Source organism: Typopeltis vanoorti, chromosome 3 (assembly GCF_054136105.1).
Source record: "Typopeltis vanoorti isolate ZY-2024b chromosome 3, IOZ_Tvanoo_1.0, whole genome shotgun sequence".
Lineage (NCBI taxonomy): Eukaryota > Metazoa > Arthropoda > Arachnida > Uropygi > Thelyphonidae > Typopeltis > Typopeltis vanoorti.
This window is the reverse complement of record NC_143551.1, coordinates 37,104,699-37,127,078: the sequence shown is the minus strand read 5'-3', so window position 1 is coordinate 37,127,078 and position 22,380 is coordinate 37,104,699. Positions and strand designations below refer to the sequence as shown.

The window sequence follows — 22,380 nt, the reverse complement described above, 5'->3', positions numbered from 1 at the left end:
CAGATGGCATCAATGGCAATATCATATTAAAAATGAGGATATTAGGAAAGAACTTGACATTGTCAACATCCAGGAATGCGTTAGCAGAGCTAATCTCAGATGGTATGCTTACTTAAACAGAATGGGATGGGCGAGGAAAGATTAGCAAAATAAGTGTTCTCTGCCAGGTTGGCAGGAAAACGACCCAGAGGAAGACCAAGATATAGGTGGATTGATACAGTACAAAGTGCCTTAGACGATAGAAATATAAGATCTGATAATGTTGGAGTCTTGACAAGTAACAGACTGATTTGGAGGAAAATTGTAGATAGGAAGTTAGTAATGATGTAATTTTTTTCATGTAGTACTATCATATCCTGTACACCCCTTGAGGGTACATGGCAGGAATTTGATGATGATGATGATGATGATATATATTCAATTCAATATATATTATTGCATTATATTAATCACTCAAGAATCAATTAGGGATTGATTACTTGAGTGATTTAACAATAACATTTTAAATGTTTATTTTAGAATTAGAAATTATTAAATATTTTAATATCATCTATAAACTTACTCTTAGGTTGGAAAATCATTTATTTTAAGAAATGAATATCAATAAAGCTCTTATAATATATATATATATATATATATATATATATATATCACCAACCGTTAATTGTATCAATTAACGGTTGGTGAAAAATCTTAGTAGACTGATACTGCAACTTGCCTATAGGTTACAACACTCTAAAATCTTGCTACAGATACCAAACATGGTAATTTTTTTCAAACCACTCATGGCTCCATCAAGCAGGATAAGTTTTGCAATGGGTGATCAAAATCATGTATCATGTACTTTCACAAAAATCCATGCCTCAGTGGGATTCAGATCCACAATCAGTTGCAATAGACAGATGCCATCTGCTCATTAGCCTATACATACTGGAAAATCTGAGTTTGTTACCAGTAGTTCATTTTATTTTGTCTTAAACTGTAGGTTTGAATCCCACTGTGACATTTGATGTTTCTGAATGTTTTTAGAGATTTGAGATGAGGATACCTTCCTACTAGAGAATTTTATTTTTTAAATTCACACTGAAAAAGTGCTATATACAATTTCCCACATGTAGAACCAGAAGAGGCCTAATCCCCCAACAATATCCTGTGATATCCAACTCCAGACCTGGGAGTTGGTCATTCTCTGGTAAGTCCTTCATGTGGCCAACATAACCTGCAAGGCATGCAAAGTATCTTGCAATCAGCCTGAGAGAGTCCAAAGCTTAGTAAGTCCATGTGAATCTGCTGACACCATACACCTTTAAAGGATACACTTGCAAAGGCAAATTTCGTTACTATGGAGTGTTCTTACTGAAGTAGCAGTACCAAGTCTTGGCTCTTCACCACAGCTTTTTCATGATGGAGGGTAGTGAGTGGGCTTCCTCAATCCAATGTTAATCCTATAGTGGGGGTTTAACTGCTGTTATCCAACCTACTCTCTATAACCCTCACTATTGCATTGAGTCTTCTGACATATACTACATGTGTGCAATAACAACATTCAGCAACATGAACCAAAGTTTCTATACTCTGACAGCCTGCTCTGCAGTTCTTGTCATCACTTATTCCCCAAGTTGTACAAAGCTCAAATCAGCAGAGCATTGATTCTTGTCCTAATTAAATCCAGGCAGGAAGTGGGTCCAATCCTTTATCCATTGATATGGAGAGAGAGAGAGAGAGAATGTGTTTAGATTCTTGTATTGCAACTCCGTCAACTGAATGGTGCAACATTAAAGCCCACCTCCTTTGTTCAGCTGAGGCAGTTCTGATCAGAGTCCTTTCATCAAGCACCCATCCAGAGGTATGTCAATAATCATCCCTAATACATGAAGTCCTAGAGGAAACGACATAATTCTGACATGGAAATAGAAAATTTCTATCATATATATAGACATAATCTAGGCATTAATCATCACAACAAGGAAATTTTAAGACCTTCATGCCACTATAAACTTCATGGTTTATAGTGGCATAGAAAAATGCTAATGACACATCATAAGGAAGACGCAACTATGAACAGACTGCTGAGTGAACTGCTACATCCATCTAGGAGATAGTACTGAGAGAGAGAATAGGACTAACCTATAGTAGAGTCTAAGAAGAAGAAATAATTTAGAATGAAGAGCCTCTGTTGAGATTTAAGTGGGGATTTATGGAAAGAAGAGAGAAAAGATCCAAAAGTGGATGAGAAAGAGGAACAACCTGTTGCAGAGAACACCAAGGTATCTCCACTCCTCCAGAATTGAGGTAGAATGAAAGTACATACCATACAAGGAAAAAACTCAAATTTCTCAACCTTCAATTTCATGTCTATACTTGAGGGGACAAGAGAAAGCACACTCGACTTAGTCAAATTCATGTTTAGGCCTCAAACTTAAAAGAAGTTTGAGGAGTTCCTGCAAGCCTTCTCTAGTAGAGGCTATGAGTGTAATGCCATAGCAGTAACAGTGGTTGTGTCAAGAGAGTAGCCAATGTGGTTTGGAGGGGGAGGGTGAAGAAACTCATCAATGACACAAATGAAGGAAACTGGAGGAGAGAGAGAGGAGCTTCTTGGCATACACCTCTAAGTGCTGGGATGACACTGATCTGGAGCCAAGTATGATTGTAAGGGAATTGCAAAATAAATCTCTGATATGTAGGTCAGGAAAGCTTCTGGACATCCTGCAATAGACAGTACTTGAAGTACAGCTTGAAGGGAGGCACTATCAAAGGCCTTCTGGAGGTCCAGGGTGCTATAAAGAGAGGCAGAAGTTGGATTTAGAGAGATGAGATAAAAGAATGAAGATATTCTCAGCAGCCATCCACAGTGATTAAGGCTCTCTGCCTAAAAGCATGTTGGCTATATGATTGAAGATGTTTAGCTAACACTTTATATAGAAAGAGATATAACAGAACAGGAATAACTGTAATTGGATGATAGTGAGACAGTACAGATGCATCTTCTTTCTTTGGAAAGTTCTTGACTGGAAAAGATAAGATAGTATAAATTTGGTAAACAGAAATACACCAATTAAATCTTGCCAGAGAGGCAGAGGGACTGCTGAAGCTCTCCAGCAGTAAAGTTGTCCAGTCCCTCAGCTGATTAAGTAGCTGGAAGTGAAGACTTTATACCATCAAAAGAAAATGATGAAAACGTTTGGCTTCTGAAATGGACCTTGAAACAGAAAGAAGTATTAAATCAAGTAGGTATGATAGTGTAGTGAAAAAGACATTCCTCCAAAAGCAGACAAACTCCTCGTGCATCTCACTTGGAGGAAGAGGAGGAGATGCTCAGTCCAGCATTGTTCTAGCACAAACACTTCTGTTCTTTTGCCTGCATTTGGGCATAATGCTTTCTCTCTTTCTATTTGGATCAAACAGATGATGCAGGATGATACTCTACTAACTGGAAAGGAGGATGTTGCCTGAAAAATTCCATCTCCAAATAATAACTCAACTTCACTGTAATAGATACTTCATGGGATGACAAACATCTAATAATATTCTTTAAAACCCTGTAACTGTACTGAGGGAAAGGAGGCTGATATCGAGATGTTGTAAGGCATACTTGAAGAAGAAATGGAATTGTACTGGCCCCTCTACTCTCTTGAGATGATAGTGATATAGTATGAGGTGGAGGGATATTATCTGCTCTTGTGGGATCTTCTAACATAGCATCCACAATCACATCACTGCTTTTCTGTAGGATGATAATTTACGATGCAGTCTGATTGCACCTATTGTCTGTCTAGGCAGAACCACTGCAAAAATTTCATTATTATGAGTGTATCTTCTGTAGCTAATGAGGCTTCACAGAAGACAAGATGATGTTCTTTTTCAACAGTCCACCATGCCATTGCATGTTCAGTACAAATTTCAGTATTAACAGCAACAGGATGTTTTGCATGGCTGCAAACATCAAGATCGATTGAGGTGGTAAAGGCTTATTGACATTCTTACTGACTATTGACTAAGCTATTTTGATAATTGAATGTTGTAGGAACATTGGAAGTTGCAGAATGTTTTTCTTCAGTAGTCCATCATGCTTTTGCCCACTCAGTATAACCTTCAGCGTTAACAGCATTGGGATATTTTGCACCGTAATAAACACCAAGAGCAATAGAGGTAGTAAAGGCTCTCTCTCTCTCTGACATTCTAAACAGATAAAGTGTCTCCGAGATGCTTAGTTCTGGAACAGCGCTACAGAACTCAATCTACCCAAGGTGCTGAAATATGATAGGTTTGCAATCACTGGTGGGTGGAATGCACATAAAAAACAGATATTAGAATAATAATAAATAAATATGAATGCCACTTTCATTAATTTATTATTTATTTTTGATATATTTATTTATTATTTAAAGTAAATAATAAATTAACATAAATGGCATCCATATTTCATTGTTATTCTAATGCCTTCTACTTTATGTCTTGATTTTCAAATCTAAAAAAAATAAATAAACCTTGGCTCACTCACAGAATCAATTCTTTTTATTTATTTCACTTATTTATTGTTTTATAATATTTTATAATATTATAAAATGTTTTATAATATTGTACTTATTTATTATTTTTTATGTGAATCCCACCCATAACCATGAAAAGTTAAACCTATATCACACTGGTATCATAAGTGAGCTAAGGTTAGATCATCCAGAAACTTCTTTTAGAGACCAAAACATTTTTAAAAAAGCCACTTTAAGCCTCCTGATTACTGGAGGCCCAAAGTGACTTATTTAAAACATGGTGTCACACTAGGCAAGAGAAATCATGTACTGCCTAAAGACATCTGCATCCATGGATAGCACTATCAACTGAGTCAATTTTATAAAAAATATATATATAAATCTAATAATCCAATTTTTCCATATGTTCCTTTCAAAAGACATCTCAAAATCAATAAAACTTTTGAAATTAGTTGAGTTATTCATTATCCTACAACTTGCAAAGCTATTAGGTTATAACAAAAGATATACTGTATCTTTCATAGTATCAGTAATGATTAGTTCATATCCTTTGCTGAAATTTATAACATCATTACCAACAGTGATGCTTCTTGTCTTTTGCTTTTGAAAGCTTACTTGTTTACTTGGCTTCATTAAATGAAGCAAAACAAAAGCTTACATTTTAAAGGACTTAATAAATTTCCTATTTATGATGGCAGTAGATCTTACCAGTTCCTTAAAACTATTATCATGGTGAGGAAAAAAAAAAAAGAGATATCCTTAAATATAAATGTTAAGAACATTTGCACACAAGTGTTTTCATACATATAAAACAAAGTGCTAGTCCATACTGGAATGTGCAGTCTCTCTCTCTCTCTTTCATACACAAACGCATGTGCGCACGCACACACACACATGAGCACTGATATACTGACATACCTGACAGAAAGGGCTATCCATACAGTATAAGCGAGGACAAGAAATACAGCAAGAGCAATTAGTGCTGCAGTTTCCCATGTTGTTGATCTTAGATGATGGTAGTGAATGGCTCCCTGAACACATAACCAAAAGCTTGCTAATCCAAGGGGTGTCAAAATGAGAAAGCAGATCAAGTCCCCCACAAAATTTCGGCGGTCGGCCCTAGCATCAGGATTCTGACACCAATCCCAGAAACTCTGCACATGTAACAAATTATTAACTATTATTGTTAAAGTCATTATTAATTAACAAATTAATAACATAATTAACACATCATTTTCAGGGTCGTTTCATATGTGCATAAGGTTATTATTATTATTATTATTAGGGTGCTGTGTAGGCATACGAATGGGCGCACGGTGATATTGCTGCTCCCGTCTTTTATAGTTTTAAAGTAGTTCCAACTACTGTTTTTAATTTGAAAGTGTTCCCAAGTAACTCTACTTGTCACGCCGAAGAAAGTGATATAAAATTCACCAAAATCGGCCAAGAAGAATCCAAAGTTTGATGTGTTGAAAAGCATACAGAGAGGACCGCAGTCAACAACAAGCGAAGAACAAAGGACATCGCCATCTTTACAATCATGCCACAATTGCTCAAGGGAAGAAAGGTGAGTCATGAAGTGTATCAAATGCTTGGAGGGTTTATCATCCAACGGAAATCACATAACCTGTAAGAAATGCAGTAGGATTCTACACTTAAAATGTGCCAGCTTTTCAGAAACAATGCAGCCGATTATACTGGAGGCAAAATCAGAGGACAAACTGAACGGACAAAAAAATGCAGGTGAGTGTCCTATAATTTCAACTCTTTAAATATACTAATAGAAAACGGTCTAGAGACTATAAAAGCCAGCTTAGTAGATCTCTTGTGCAAGAACTCTTTGACCAACAGAACAAACAAATAACAAAAAAATCTAGCGAATATGACAATTTGGTCAAACATAATAATTTAGCAGTGATAGAAGTGTTGCAAATGGTAAAAGACATTAAAATCAGCATTAATGCACTAAACGACAAGCAACACAATTTGATGAACGAGACATCCGAACTCCGTCAAGAACTTCATTCTCTAAAACTTCAATACGAATGTTTAAATCAGCAACAACATACAGCAGATCTTGTCATAAATGGTCTTCCTGAAACTGCACCTACAGAAAACCTCAGAGACATAGTTTTAAAATTAGGCATGCAATAGATATCCCCCTACAGCTTAATGACATTCAGACCATAAATCAGATTCCTAGGAAGAGCTTGCCATAACCTGCACCAGTCATAGTTCGTCTTACAAGCAAGTCCACAAGAGACAATCTCATAAAAGCCAGCAGACAGAAAAAACTAGTTGCCAAGGACTTGAACGCATTGCAAGACAATATACCAATCTTCCTATCTGAATATTTAACACCATTCAACCAGAATCTGTTGTACCAAGCAAGAAAAGCAAAAACAGAAAAAATTACCAATTTTTGTGGATCAGAGATGCAAGATATTCTTGAGGAAGTCACAAACTTTAAAGCCAGTACAAATTAAAAGCTCAGAAGCATAAAGGCTGCCACAGTGAAAAAAAAAGTCTCCTAATTAGTTCAAAAAGAAGACCACAATAAAAATGAATGTGAACCATCAAGACAGATGCAATAACACCAGAATATATCGGCAATTTCACTTTGATCAGACCTTTCAGATCATTCATTTGACCTCCCAAACGTCTGCCTACTTCAAACACAGCAATCAAATCAATAAAAATAAAAATAATATATATGTATATCTAACTGGTGCCATCCTCAGATAAGCTTATTAAAAAGCTTCCAGGATGCAAGCTGAGACATTACATCTCAACCAAAATCAACAGAAAAAAAAAAGAATTATTATATTGAAGTGCTGTAGTTACAATGGTTAAAAACATTAAAAGCAAAAATTGTAAAATATAATATAACTTACTGTTATACTATAAATGCTCTTAAAAAATGTAATCTTATCCAATTGCAAACTATAAATTACCATCTATAGTAACTATTATTAACACATTATACAAAAAATGGAAAAATCTGCACGAAATTCACTGTAAAAAAAAAAAAAAACTAGAACAACATGTTTTGTAAATGCATAATATGCATTCATAACTTTAATAAAAAAAATTATTGAATTAAAAAAAATACTGTTATCATATGTATGCAATTTTTAAATTTTGTAATTTCATAATGTAATTATTATATGTATGCAACACATAATAAAGTGGAAAAAAAAATTACATATATTCCATAAATATTCTGTATATGTGATGAGGATAATAAACCTTGTCATTGTCCAAAACTCCAATATATATATATATATATATATATATATATTTAAAAAAAAAAAAAAATCAGCTAACGCCTTTTTATTCCCCGTATACGGGGAGTAGGCGAGGCCATTTAGCCCTATCTAACTTTTGGAGACTGAGTGGGCAGTTCAGTCTCCACTGGTACCAATCAGAGATAGATGGCCCAAGGCTATCACTAATTAAGCGGTACTCAGTGATGAGTACTCAATACAGGAGTACTCAGTACTCCTGTATTGAGTTTACAGGACGAAAAACCCGAGTTTCCGGGAGGAAAAACCTGCTTGCCCGTGCCAGAGATCGACTAACTCGGGAACCGGTCGAAAAAAGGCTTAGAAAAATTTCCTCTAGTCGCCGACTAGACTCGAAACCAAGTCATATATAATAATATAATATATATATTATTATTATTGAAATCTAATCATTGTGGAAAATGAACTATATATGCAGCACTTGGTGCTGAACTTTGTAAAATAATATGTTGGAATGTTACTCAAGATGATCATTGTATGTACGAAAATATTTGAGCTCAATAAATAAAAAAAATTATGATTATTATGCGACACCTCCAGGGAGTCCAAAGACTCATCGAGAGAGAATGTGCATCGAAAGATTGAATCCCTTCCAACTACTAACCATGCTCAAACTTGCTTAACTTTTTGCATGAGCCATTAGTAGCAGAGGCTCTACCAATCGACCAACCTTTGCTGGCTAAATATCATCATCATCGAATTCCTGCCAGGTACCCTCAAGGGATGTACAGGATATGATAGTACTACATGAAAAAAATTTACATCATTACTAACTTCCTATCTACAATTTTCCTCCAAATCAGTCTGTTACTTGTCAAGACTCCAACATTATCAGATCTTATATTTCTATTGTCTAAGGCACTTTTTGCCATATCAATCCACCTATATCTTGGTCTCCCTCTGGGTCTTTTTCCTGCCAACCTGGCAGAGAATACTTATTTTGCTAATCTTTCCTTGCCCATTCTGTTTAAGTGACCATACCACCTGAGATTAGCTCTGCTAACACATTCCTGGATGCTGACAATGTCAAGTTCTTTCCTAATATCCTCATTTTTAATATTATATTACCATTGATGCCATCTGTTCATGCCCATAATCTTTCTCAAGACTCTCATATCTGCAGTCTCTAGTCTTTAGTCAAGTGTTTTACTTCTGACCCAGCTCTCAGATCCACAAGTTAAAACTGGTTTGAATAATTAGTGTTCCGACTAATTTCTCAAATTATTTTTAAAGCATATATCAGATACAGTAAGGAAAGAGAATCATTAATGACACAGTGAAAAATACAAAAATATATCTTTATAGTCAATATTTAGTTGAAACAAATAATTTTTGATTATTGTTGAAAGTTTTTTTTTTTCACATGGTTATATTATAAATTAAAGATGCCAAGAAATCATATTCTTGGCATCTTTAATTTATAATTTTTGATTATCATCATCAAATTCTTGACATATACCCATGGCAGAAAGGAGGGTACAGGATATTATGATTACACAAAAAGCTACATCATTACTAGCTTCCTATCAACAATTTTCTTCCAAATTAATCTGTTATTGTCAGGACTTCAATATTATCAGATCTTATATTTCTGTCTTCTCCAACAATTTTTACTGTCAATCCACCTAGTTCTTGATCTTCTTCTGGGTATTTTTCCTGCCAACCTACCAAAAAACATTTGTTTTGCTAATCTTTCCTCTCTCATTCTGTGTAAATGACTATACCACCTGATATTACCTCTGCTAACACATTCCTGAATGCTAACAATATCAAGTTGTTTCCTAATATCCTCATATTAATATGATATTGCCATTTATAATAAACTCCCTTAATATTTCTAAGAACTCTCATATCTGTGATCTCCAGTCTTTGGTCATGTTTTAACTTATGGATCTGATATCTAGGTTAGAAGTAAAATCCATAAGTTAAAACTGGTATGAACACCGTCTTCTGTACAGCTAATTATTTTTATTATTTGACCTGCATGGAGTCAGAGACTCATCATGGAGGTACTCACTATTGCATACAATGCTCATCCAACTGTGCTTTAAACTGATTCAACTTGTCTACATTCACAACATTCTCAGGCAATGCATTCCACTCAACAACCACTCTCTGCAAAGAATCTACACCTCACTCCTCTGCTCACACCATCTTTATATAGTTTCGTAATGATCTTTGGTTCTCCCCTGATCTCTACAAGTAAGTAAGGGGTTGTTATTGGATCATGTCATTGATCCTATAACAACCCCTTACTAACTTGTAGGTCTCTATCATATCTCTCCTCTTCCTCCTGTCCACCAGACTCTGCAAGTTGCATCTTCTCAATCTTTCCTCATACTCAACATTCCAGAAGTTAGAAACTACTTTAGTCAGTCATCTCTGGACCTTTCCAACATCTCTTCATCCTTCTGAAAACCAGGTGACCAAATCTGGGCACAGCACAATAGTCCATGTGTGGCCTAATCAAAGCCTTATACAATGGACCAAGAATCTCCCGACTTTTACACGTCAGTGTCCTCCGCATCATTCCCAGAAGCCTATGTGTTGTCTCCACAATTTTGGCAATGTGCCCCCCTAAATTTCAGATCCTTATCCACTATCACTCCCAGATCTCTTATTTCCTCCACCTCCAACAATATATTCTCACCAAGCATAAATTCTGCATCCCATCTTTGTGTCCCAAATTTTAAAACCTTACATTTTGCAACATTGAACTCACATCCCCATTCTCATGCCAAATCACTCAATTCATTCAAGTCTTCCTGTAAGGCCACAACATCTTCTCTACTCTTCATGGTTCGTCCCAACAAACAACTGAATATCTCCATCCAAATCTTCACCTATATTGTTAATATACAAGTTAAACAGTAATGGCCCTAAAACAGACTCCTGAGGTATCGCTCTCCCATACACAACTTGTTGATAACTATCAGATAGCCGGTCTCCAATCCAATGCATCAATCTAATATCAAACCCCCATCCACTCTAGTTTGACTATCGACTTATCATGCAGTAATTAATCAAACGAGTTTATAAAATCTAAGTATATTACTGTGTATCCTTCTCCTCTGTCCATGGAAGCAGTCACCTTATTGTAATAAGTAAGTAGATTAATAAAACATGACCTCCCTTTAGCAAATCCATGCTGTCCATCAAAGATAATATCATTGTTGTCAACCCAATTCTGGATCCTAGTTCTCACAAGCTCCTAGAACAACTTAACTACAACATCTGACACACAGATAGGCGTATCGTTTGATGCTTGAGTTCTATCACCTCCTTTATGAAGTGGCACAATCTTGCCCTCCTTCCACTCCTTAGGAACTTGACCCAGTGCAAGACTCGTATTAAAAAAATATGTCAAGACAGGGTCAACCGCCTGGCACATTCTTTTTAGATATATCATCAAGTCCCACAGCCTTATTAACATCTAGTTTGCTCTAGTCAATCTCTCCTCCCCATCATCAACTGCTCTCAATCGCTCTCTGTGAAGTCACATTCACAAGATTGGAAGACCTTTATGAACTTCTCATTAAGTATCTCCACCATACCTCTGCAACAGCTGTCTTTATACCATTTTCTCCAATCAATGTCATCTTTTCATAATCATTCTTTCTTTTGCTGGCCACATATCGAAAGAACTTCTTAGGATTCTTTTTTGGCTTCATTAGCTAACTGCTGTTTATACCTCTCTTTAGCTACCCACCTTGCTTGGTCTTTGTAGTCTTCATGGAATTGGTTATTTCCACTTCTCTTATGCTGCCTCCATAAAGTCCTTTTTCTCTGTATGGCATATTTAATCTCTTCATTCATCCATTTCACACCTACCTTATTTAACCTTCTCATCCTTGGAATACATTTAGACATTGCATCTACTAGATAGTCTTTGAAAATTCCCCAAGCTGCACTGATCTCTTTTCCAGCTAATTCCTCATTCCATTCTACACCTGCAAGCTGTATCCTGAGCTCATCATAATCACACACCCCTCTCCTTGTAGTTCCACATATACTCTTTTCTTACAGAGGTCCTCACACTGCTGGCAACCACCCAGGTAATCACCTCATGGTCACTGTCACCAATTGGTAGGTGATTTGACATTTCATTTATAATTATATCCTCTGATGAGATGACCACATCCAAGACCCCTCAATCCTTATGAGCCCTCTGTTACATACTGTCTGAGGTAGTTATCCCTCAAAAACTCAAGAAACTCATTTTCTTTACTTCCAGTTGCTATCTCATCATTCCAGTGTTTATTGCCATAATTAAAATCACCCATAATGATCACTCTTTTCTTATTTGCTTGACTAATTTGATTATACATTTCATAGTCACTACCATCCACATTTCCTGGTCTATAAGAACATCCAACCAAGTATTTCCTTTCATTCACCTCTATCTCACACCATACTGCTTCAAAACCACTAGCACTATTTCCCTCTTGCATCTATACTTTGTATGGACATAACTCTTTCTCCATCATCAATAGCATTCCCCCCTCCCTTTTTAATCCTTCTATCCTCAAAACACATCATACCCTTCCATCTCTATTACCGTCAGGATGTCGTCCGCATCTAACCATCTAAGACAAATTCACCTTACACACCAGGTTGCACTTATTCCAGTTAGGAAATAAGTTAGGAAATTACTGACCTTTTATAACTAGCTAATGTAAGATAACTATAAAAGGTCAGTAATTTCCTAACTTAATTTATTTTTAATTATATATATTTAAACACTATGAAGTTAGGAAAGATTAGCTGATTTAAAAAGTAAGTTTGTGTTTAAGTTAGGACTGTTTTCACTGTTTAAGTTATGACAGTGAAATAAAGTTCTGCATGTTTCTTTATAAAACCATTCTATGAAGAAACAATTATGAAAAACTCTTGTCTTGTTTCAATGAACTCTGTGTTTATTGTTGATAGCATGCTCCACAAGTCCAGACTGTTCAGGCTCATGGTGTTTGACCTGTGTATATGAGGGTAGTCTGAAAAGTTCTCGGCCTCGACCATAGATGGCAACACTATCGGCAAGATTTTTTTTTCCTAAGTTTGTACATCTGTCATAAGCATCCATGTGAAATTGCAAATCATTCTATCAAGCAGTTTCTTTTATACAGCTGTTTGAAGCAAAAAGTGTTGTGTGTATCTCTTGAAATGGATAAAATCAAGCATTGTGTGGTTATAAAATTCTTTGTAAAAGAAGGTTTAACACCAAAAGAAATTCATTCGAAGTTCATAAAGGTTTATGGGCACTCTTCTCCTTTGATTTCAACAATTAAGAAATGGGCTGCCAAGTTTAAACGTGGCTGTACCAGCCTTGAAGATGATCCACGTGAAGGACATCCAAAAAATGTAGCAACACCAGAAATCATTGATCGAGAACACGATATGGTATTGGATGACCGACGAGTCAAAGTGCATGAAATTGCTGAGACTACAGGCATTTCAAAAGAACGTGTAGGGTATATTTTGCATGAAGAATTGCAAATGAAAAAGCTTTGCACAAGATGGGTGCCGAGCTTGCTCACAGCAGATCCAAAACGCACTCGCATGAAAATCTCTGATTTTCAGAATAAAACTGATTTTGTGCTTCGATTTATTACAATGGATGAGACTTGGATTCACCTTACACACTAGAATCCAAACAGTAGTCAAAACAGTGGACAGATGCTGGTTGTTCAGCGCCAAAGAAGACAAAGCGGTTCCATCAGCAGGAAAGGTCATGGCATCGGTGTTTTGGGATGCTAATGGCATTATCTTGAAAAGGGTAAAACAATAACCAGGGAATATTATTCCCTGGTTTTAACCAGACTAGATGAAAAAATTCGTAAGAAAAGACCCGGTTTGCAGAAGAAAAAAATCATCTTTCATCAGGACAATGCACCTGCCCACAAAGGTGCTTTGGCAATGGGAAAATTAAGGGATCTGCACTATAAATTGTTGGAACATCCACCCTATTACCCAGATTTGGCTACCTCTGACTTCTATCTGTTCCCAAAACTAAAACTCTTACTCGCTTGTCAGCATTTTTCTGAAAAGAGGTGATTTCAGCTGTAGAGGGGTACTTTGCAGATCTTACTGAGAGCTACTACAGGGACGATAATGGCACTGGAGCATCGCTGGAATAAATGTATTACTCTTAAGGGAGATTATGACGAAAAATAAAAATAACTTTGAAATTATAAATTCGTTTTTTGATTTTTAGGCCATTGGATAATAATAATAATAATAATAATAATAATTTTTCTATGTGTCTGGTATTTATTTCCTATTCAGTGATTAAATGGAATGATACTACAATCCTGCACAGAATCTGTTCAATTCTATTTTGAGGATCAGCATCAGTAGTGAAGCACTGCCCATCTCAACAAATATGGTTGCATTTATTTACCAAACATTGGAGAGACAGTAATCTTATGACCACATTCAACCCAATAGCAAACAGATTACTTTAAATTTAGCCTTAGAAAGCACCATGACAGGATATTAATTCTTTTATTATAATTATTACATCTGCCTTTCATGGCATCAGAGACTCATCGTAGGAGGTACAATCTGTCACACACAAAACTCATCCAACCAACTTAAAATGATTCAATGCTGCATTCAAAACACTCTCAAGCATCATATTCTACTCACCAACCTCTCTCTCTCTCCATACAAACCTTCTCCTAATTTCTTTGCTCACACTCTCCATTCCAATGATCAGTTACCCCCCTTCATGAATCTTCTCTGGACTCTTTCAAACATATCCTCCTCACCATATAAATCCAGTGACCTAATCTGTGTAAGCCCAGTGACCTAATCCATATGAGGCCTTATACAATGGCATCAAAACCTCTTTATTTCTACATGTCATCGTCCTCTGCATCATTGCCATTATTCAATGTGACGTCTTCACAACTTGTGTAATATGGCCCATGAATTCCAGGTCCTTGTTTACCATCACTCCTAGATCTCTCATCTCCTCTACTTCCTTTAAAGTTTCCCCACCAAGTGTATACTCTGCATCCCATTGTTGCTTAACAAATTTCACAACCTTACACTTTGAAACATTGAACTGATAGTTGCACTTACCTGCCCATCCATGCAATCTATTCAAGTCCACCTGTATGATCATAACATCTGCTTTACTATGCTTTGCTCTCACCAATTTTACATCATCTGTAAACAGCTGCATATCATCAGTTAAACTCATCTCAATATCATTGATATACAAACTGAACAACAATGGTCCCAAAACTGATCCCTACAGTACACCACTAGTGACCCTCCCCTTTTAGGATACCTCACCCAAATATACAACTTTCTGATACCAACTGACAGCCAGTCACCGATCCAACTCAGAAGTTTATTATCCAATCCCATCCATTTCAATGTATTTAACAACTTGTCATGTGGCAGTCTATCAAAAGCTTTTGCAAAATCTAAATATATATACCACTGTATGTGCATCTCCCTTGTGTAAGACATCTGTTACCATGTTATAGTACATAAAACATGATCTCCCTTTCCTTCATGATTACACAGTGATCAGAATTCATTATAAAACTTATGGAAAAAACTAGCATGTTAGAGTAAAATTTCAGTTTAATATAAACTAAAATAATTGCTCAACATTTCACTCGATGAAATTTTGATTGCTAGTGATGAAGAAATGCATCATCAAATAGAAATTATGGGCACAAAAAGAGTAATCATAATGGGAGACTTTAATTATCCAAATATTGATTGGGTAGCAGTAAAATCTCATGAGAAGAATGAAACTAAATTTATTGAGCTTTTGAGAGAACTTCCTTAAGTAGCATGTGACAGAAGGAACCTAAGGTCAAAGAGTGTTAGATTTCATTATTGTGTCAGAGGGTGTTTCAGTTAAAGACGTAACTATTCTGCCTCCAGTTGGTGACAGTGATCATGCAGTACTCGCTGGGAAGTGACTAAGTTTATGAATGTTACATTCAGAAAAGGTTACATGGTGAACTACAAAGCAGGAAATTATGACCAAGTGAGGAGTATACTGAGTTCAGTGGAATGGATTGATTGATGGATGGGAAGAATATTCAGAGCACATGGGATGCAGAGCACATGGGATGGTTTACATCTTAACTGTAAACCATTAGAATATCCTGTGCATGTGCTCTTGTTTGTACCTTGGATACACATACCAAGAAATTATAATGATAATTCTACTAATATTTCATAGATATAAAAAAAGGGCATGATTACAGAAATTGAAATGAGCACTACCATGTCAAAACATAGGTGAATCAGAACTCAGCTACTGTGTTGTGATTCATCCAATTCACTGCCACTTATATACAGCATCACTTTGAAATGAAAAGGATTATCATGCCACAAATAAATATGCTATAATAAATGTAAACATAAACCTAAATAAATATAAAAAACATAAATATAAATTTGAAAAGATGCTTAAATGATGCAGCATTGGATGATCATTCCTAGAATTCAAAGAACAATTAGAATGGGGTGAAATTGATGTGCAATCTTATGAAACAAGAGATCCATAAAAAGAAGATGATGTGGAAGGAATATCATGAGAATAAAAGTGAGAAGAGTTATGAAAGCTCAGACCAGAAAAGTTACAAGTATTATACAGAAAGCTTAGTTGAATACGAAAAGAAATTGGCTGCACATACTAAAAGCAACCCAAAAGAATTTTAGCATTATGCTGCAAGTAAAAGAAAGGATTAATGTGTAAGTGTGTAAAAATGACTTTACTGAATGCAGAGGGTACCTAGTATCCAGATCAGATGAGGCAGTGCACATAATGAGTGCTCACTTCACTAAGATCTAGCAACCTGCTGTTGCTAGATCTATGCTATGACTACATCCACTGTAGTCATAGCATAGTGCTCTATGCTATGACTACAATGGATGAAAAGACAGTGGTGCATGAGAAGGAGGTTCTAGAACTGTTGCATAACCTGGATAAGAATTTGGCAATTTAGACAGATGGGATATCAGCACGTTTGATAAAAAAAAATGGTCAGCCAAACTGGCTAAGCCATTGACATGTTTGTATAATTTGAGTCTTAGCTCAGAAAAGATCCTACAGTAATGGAAAGAATATATGATAATGGCAGTGCACAAGGGTGGTGCAAATACTGATGTGTCTAACTTTCAACCTATAGTATCTCTAGATTAATTTTAAACAGTTTAGAGAAGTTGGTAAGAATTTACATACAAAAATGGGTGGGCAAACAAGATATTCTTTGCAAGGAACAGCATGGATTTACTAAAGGGAGGTCATCATCATCATTATTATTATTATTACATGACACCTCCAAAGGAGTCCAAAGACTCATCGAGGGAGGGTACCTACTATGCAATTCTCTGTCTCCACCACTCAATCTACTAACCACAGTGAACTGCATCACCTACACCAATGCCATCTACTGCCCACCACCACTAGCATTTTCATAGACAATCACAAACATCCATGCCCACAGCGGGATTCAAACCCGCATCCTTTTGGCTGGAAAGCGGATACGCTAACACTCGGCCAACCAGGCAGGCATGGTTGTAATGTCTGAGCAATTTTCTCGTATTTTATATTAATGTTATGGCTGAGTTGGTTAAAGGGAATGGATAAGCTGTTGAAAGTTTATTTTTCACTTGGTTAGAGTATAATAAAATTAGTTTAATCCTTTATCCAAGTGTGAGCAAACAAAGTTTGTGCCTGAAAGTATCTTCAGGACTGAGGTAAGGTGGTACAACACCAGGGCAACTCGTTGCAAAGGTGGAGCAAGCTACCAACACTCCTATCTCGGTATCTCCTATAATGCAAAACACATCTCCTTGCGGATATGTCTAATGTTATGCATTAAGGGAAGGGCCACTACCCAGACTAGTTTCAACCTTTATTGAGGTTTCTTCAGCGGGAGCCAGGCCCAAGTGGAGATACCAGGCAGAAGCATTAGCAGGTCATCTCTACCTATAGGAGTTGCCAAATGGTGTGCCACCCTTTTTTAATAAATTACTCTGGATTTAGAGAAAGATGTTGCTTTTTTTTTTTTGAGATTTAGAGAAATAGCTTGCTCCACCTTTGCAACGAGTTGCCCTAGTGTTGTACCACCTTACCCCAGTCCTGAAGATACTTTCAGGCGCAAACTTTGTTTGCTCACACTTGGATAAAGGATTAAACTAAATTTATTATACTCTAACCAAGTGAAAAATAAACTTTCAACATCTTTCTCTAAATCCAGAGTAATTTATTAAAAAATGGTGGCACACCATTTGGCAACTCCTATAGGTAGAGATGACCTGCTAATACTTCTGCCTGGTATCTCCACTTGGGCCTGGCTCCCACTGAAGAGACCTCAATAAAGGTCGAAACTAGCCTGGGTAGTGGCCCTTCCCTTAATGCATAACATTAGACATATCCGCAAGGCGATGTGTTTTGCATTATAGGAGATACCGAGATAGGAGTGTTGGTAGCTTGCTCCACCTTTGCAACGAGTTGCCCTGGTGTTGTACCACCTTACCCGAGTCCTGAAGATACTTTCAGGCGCAAACTTTGTTTGCTCACACTTGGATAAAGGATTAAACTAATTTTATTATGGAATGGATACGCTATGATATTGCTGGACTTTGCTAAGGCCCTTGATAGGATATCACATGAAAGGCTGTTGCATAAACTAGAGATATGGGATTGGAATATAAACTATTGGCTTGGGTAAGTGGATGGCTGATGGACAGGTGTTGGAAAGTGATATATGGGAGATATGAATCTGCCAGATTTAAGGTGACCAGTGGTGTGCCACAGGGATCAATCTCTTGGACCATTGTTGTTTAATCTATACATTAATGATATTGAAAAGGGACTGACAGGACATCTTCAGTTGTTTGCTGTCTATGCAAAGATAGGCATGCAAACAGAGATATACAGCATTTACAGGGTGATTTGAATAATCTGGAAATGGGAGCAAACTATAATAGCTGTCAATTCAATATTAGTAAGTGTAAGGTTATATACTTTGGCATGATGAGATATCTAACAGCATATGATATTAGTGGAATATGCTTGGAGTAAGTTACAAGGCTAGAGATCTTGAAGTAATGATGGATATAAAGTTGAAGTTCAAAGGTCACATAACAAAAATTGTGAACACAACTCAGAGATAATATTGCAATGTTGAAATGAGCATTGACATGCAAGGGTATGGAAATCATTTTGCCTCTTTACAAGGCCTTAATAACTGCATTTGGATATTGTGCTCAGATTTGGTCTCCTGTTTTCGGAGGAGATAAAGAAGCTGTGGAAAGCTGCGAAGAAGAGTTTTATAGATGATATTTGAATTATGGAATGTAGATTACGAGGATAGATTAAGAGTATGTAGACTGCAGACAGACACTTGCAAACAGAAGAAAGAGGGTTGATATGACAGAGGTCTGTAAACATTAGAGAGTATTGGTTGATAAAAGTTTTCATTATATGGGAAGTGGAAAGAGGACATGAGGGCATCTGTGGAAGTTAAGTTTTGTGTGCAGTTAAGAAAGGGATAAGAGCTATATTTTTCTCTCATAGAACCATAAGTGAGTGGAACAGTTTACCTGTTGAAGTTGTGAGTACATCTAATGAAAGGTTTGCATTAATTGCATCTGTTCACCCAAAGATTGTCGGAATAAGTGAGACATGGTTGGAAGAGGACGACATCCTGACAGGAATAGAGATGGAAGAGTATGATGTATTTCATGAGAATAGAATGGGTAAAAAAGGGGGGGGGAGTGCTATTGATGATAGAGAAAGACTTATGTCCATACAAAATAGAGATGCAAGAGGGAAATAGTGCCAGTGGTTTTGAGGCAGTACAGTGTGAGATAGAGATGAATGGAAACCAACACTTGGTTGGATGTTGTTATAGACTAGCAAATATGAGTGGTGGTGATAATGAAATGTATAATCAAATTAGCCAAGCAAATAAGAAGAGGGTGATCATTATGGGTGATTTTAATTATGGTAATATAGACTGGAATGATGAGATAGAAACTGGAAGTAAAGAAAATGAGTTTCTTGAGTTTTTGAGGGATAACTACCTCAGACAGCACGTAACAGAGGGAACGCGAGGATTGAGGGTCTTGGAATTGGTCATCTCATTAGAGGATGTAATTATAAATGAGGTGTCAAATCATCCACCAATTAGTGAGAGTGACCATGAGGTGATTACCTGGGTGGTTGCCAGCAGTGTGAGGACCTCTGTGAGAAACGGTTATATGTGGAACTACAGGTGGGAGGGGTGATTATGAAGAGCTCAGGAGACAGCTTGCAGGTGTAACATGGAATGAAGAGTTAGCTGGAAAAGAGATCAATGCAGCTTGGGGGGATTTTCAAAAACTATCTAATAGATGCAATGTCTAAATATATTCCAAGGGTGAGAAGGTTAAATAAAGTAGGTGTGAGATGGATGACTAAAGAGATGAAGCATGTGATACAGAGAAAGAGGGCATTGTGGACGCAGCATAAGCGAAGTGGAAATAACCAATTCCATGAGGTCTACAAAGACCAGGCAAGGAGGGTGATTTGGTTGGTGAGAGTAGTTAAAGAGAGGTATGAACAGCAGTTAGCTAATGAAGCCAAAAAGAATCCTAAGGAGTTCTTTCGATATGTAGCCAGAAAAAGAAAGAATGATTATGAAAGGATGACATTGATTGGAGAAAATGGTATAAAGACAGTTGTTGCGGAATGTGTGGTAGAGATGCTTAATGAGCAGTTCATACAGGTCTTTCAATCTTGTGAATGTGACTTCATGGAGAGATTGAGAGCAGTAGATGATCGGGAGGAGAGACTGACTGTAAGTGAGCAAGAGGTGTATGGGGAGTTGAGTAAACTAGATGTTAATAAAATTAGTGAGATTGAGGCAGTCTGGTGCGAAATAGTGACCAACGCAACCAAATATACAGTTGGATGCTGCTATATGCCAGGGAGTACGGGGGGAGATATTGAATTCATGCATCAGCAACTTAGTGCAATGAGTGAAGGCTTAGTGATTATTATGGGGGATTTTAATTATGGTGATATCAATTGGAAGGAGGAATTATCACGTAGCAAAAAGGAAATGGAGTTCATACATCTTCTACGAGATAATTACTTGAAACAGCACATAACTGAAGGGACACGTGGTGTGAGAGTGTTGGACCTGGTTATTGGTTCAGAAGTTATATGCATAAGTAAGGTGTCCTCATTACCTCCAGTTGGTGAAAGCGATCATGTGGTATTGACTTGGGAGGTTGCAAAATCTGTGGATTTTTCTATTAAGAAGGGATATGTACGGAACTACAGGTTAGGCAATTATAACAAGCTTCAGAGTGAGCTTGCAGCCATCCCATGGCAGAACATATTGCAAGGAAAAGATGTTAGCAGTGCTTGGGATAAAATCAGCGGGTATCTGAGGAAAGCAATATCAGATTGTGTCCCCATGGTCAGGAGGTCAAACAAGGCAGGCATTAGATGGATGAGCAGTAGTATCAAGCTTGAACTGCAAAAAAAGAAAATGTTATGGAGAATTTACAAGGAGAAAGGCGATCAGGACACCCATGAGCAGTACAAGGCTCAAGCTAGGAAGGTTACCAGCATAGTAAGAAAAGCTAAATCAGATTATGAGAAGACCTTAGCCAAAGAGATCAAGGGTAATCCCAAAGAGTTCTTCTGCTATGTGGCAAGTAAGAGGAAGAATGACTTCGGAAGGATAACCTTAGTGGGTGCCGATGGTATTGAGGTGACAAAATCAGATGTAATAGTCGAGTTACTGAGTGATCACTTTTCAAAAGTCTATCACCCAAGTGAGGATATCTCTATACCTATAGCAATACCTAATGTGAGAATTGAAGCTAAAGAATCAGAGGTATTAAATATATTGCAAAACTTAAATGCAAACACTGCGGTAGGCTTAGATGGAATATCAGCTCGGGTGTTGCGTGAATGTGCAAATGAATTGTCAACCCCTCTTACCTGGATATTTAATTTAAGTTTGAACTCTGGTATGGTCCCTAGGGAGTGGAAGTTAGGCAAAGTGGTTCCTTTGCATAAGGGTGGCTCTAAAACTGCGGTATTGAATTACAGACCAATCACCATCTCAGGAGTAGTGGTAAAAGTATTGGAAAAGTTGGTTAAAGACAAAATTCAAGAATGGGTGGATCAGGATATGATACTCTATAGAGGCCAACATGGTTTTGTTAAAGGTAGATCCTGCCTTAGCAATCTATTAACTATTCATAATAGAATAACATCTGAGTTGGACAAAGGTACTGGCTACACAGTGGTACTTCTGGATTTTGCTAAGGCTTTTGACAGGATACCCCATAGAACACTGTTACGCAAATTGGAGCAGATGGGAATGGATAATAAATTGGTGATATGGATAGGAGAATGGCTCAGGGAGAGATACCATAAGGTGGTGTATGGAGGAGCCGAGTCCAGAATGAGGCAGGTGACCAGTGGTGTGCCTCAGGGCTCTGTGCTTGGGCCAATGTTGTTTAATTTGTATATAAATGATATAGGAAATGGCTTAAAGGGAGATATTCAGTTGTTTGCTGATGATGCAAAGTTGTGTAGTGCA

The 22,380-nt window shown here is 37.0% G+C and overlaps 1 protein-coding gene across 4 annotated transcripts in view; it reads right to left on the bottom strand.

The window, feature by feature from the left end:
- Positions 1–22,380, bottom strand: part of LOC150108054 (E3 ubiquitin-protein ligase MARCHF3-like) — a 108,795-nt gene that overhangs the window by 64,728 nt on the left and 21,687 nt on the right. For all 4 annotated transcript variants that reach the window (XR_016550641.1, XR_016550642.1, XM_090415553.1 and 1 more), the window contains exon 3: positions 5,409–5,644. Coding sequence is in view for 2 of the 4 variants with exons in the window: in XM_090415553.1 (XP_090271679.1) it covers positions 5,409–5,644 (236 nt within the window). In the remaining 2 variants the exon portion in view is untranslated. The remainder of the gene's footprint in view (positions 1–5,408; positions 5,645–22,380) is intronic.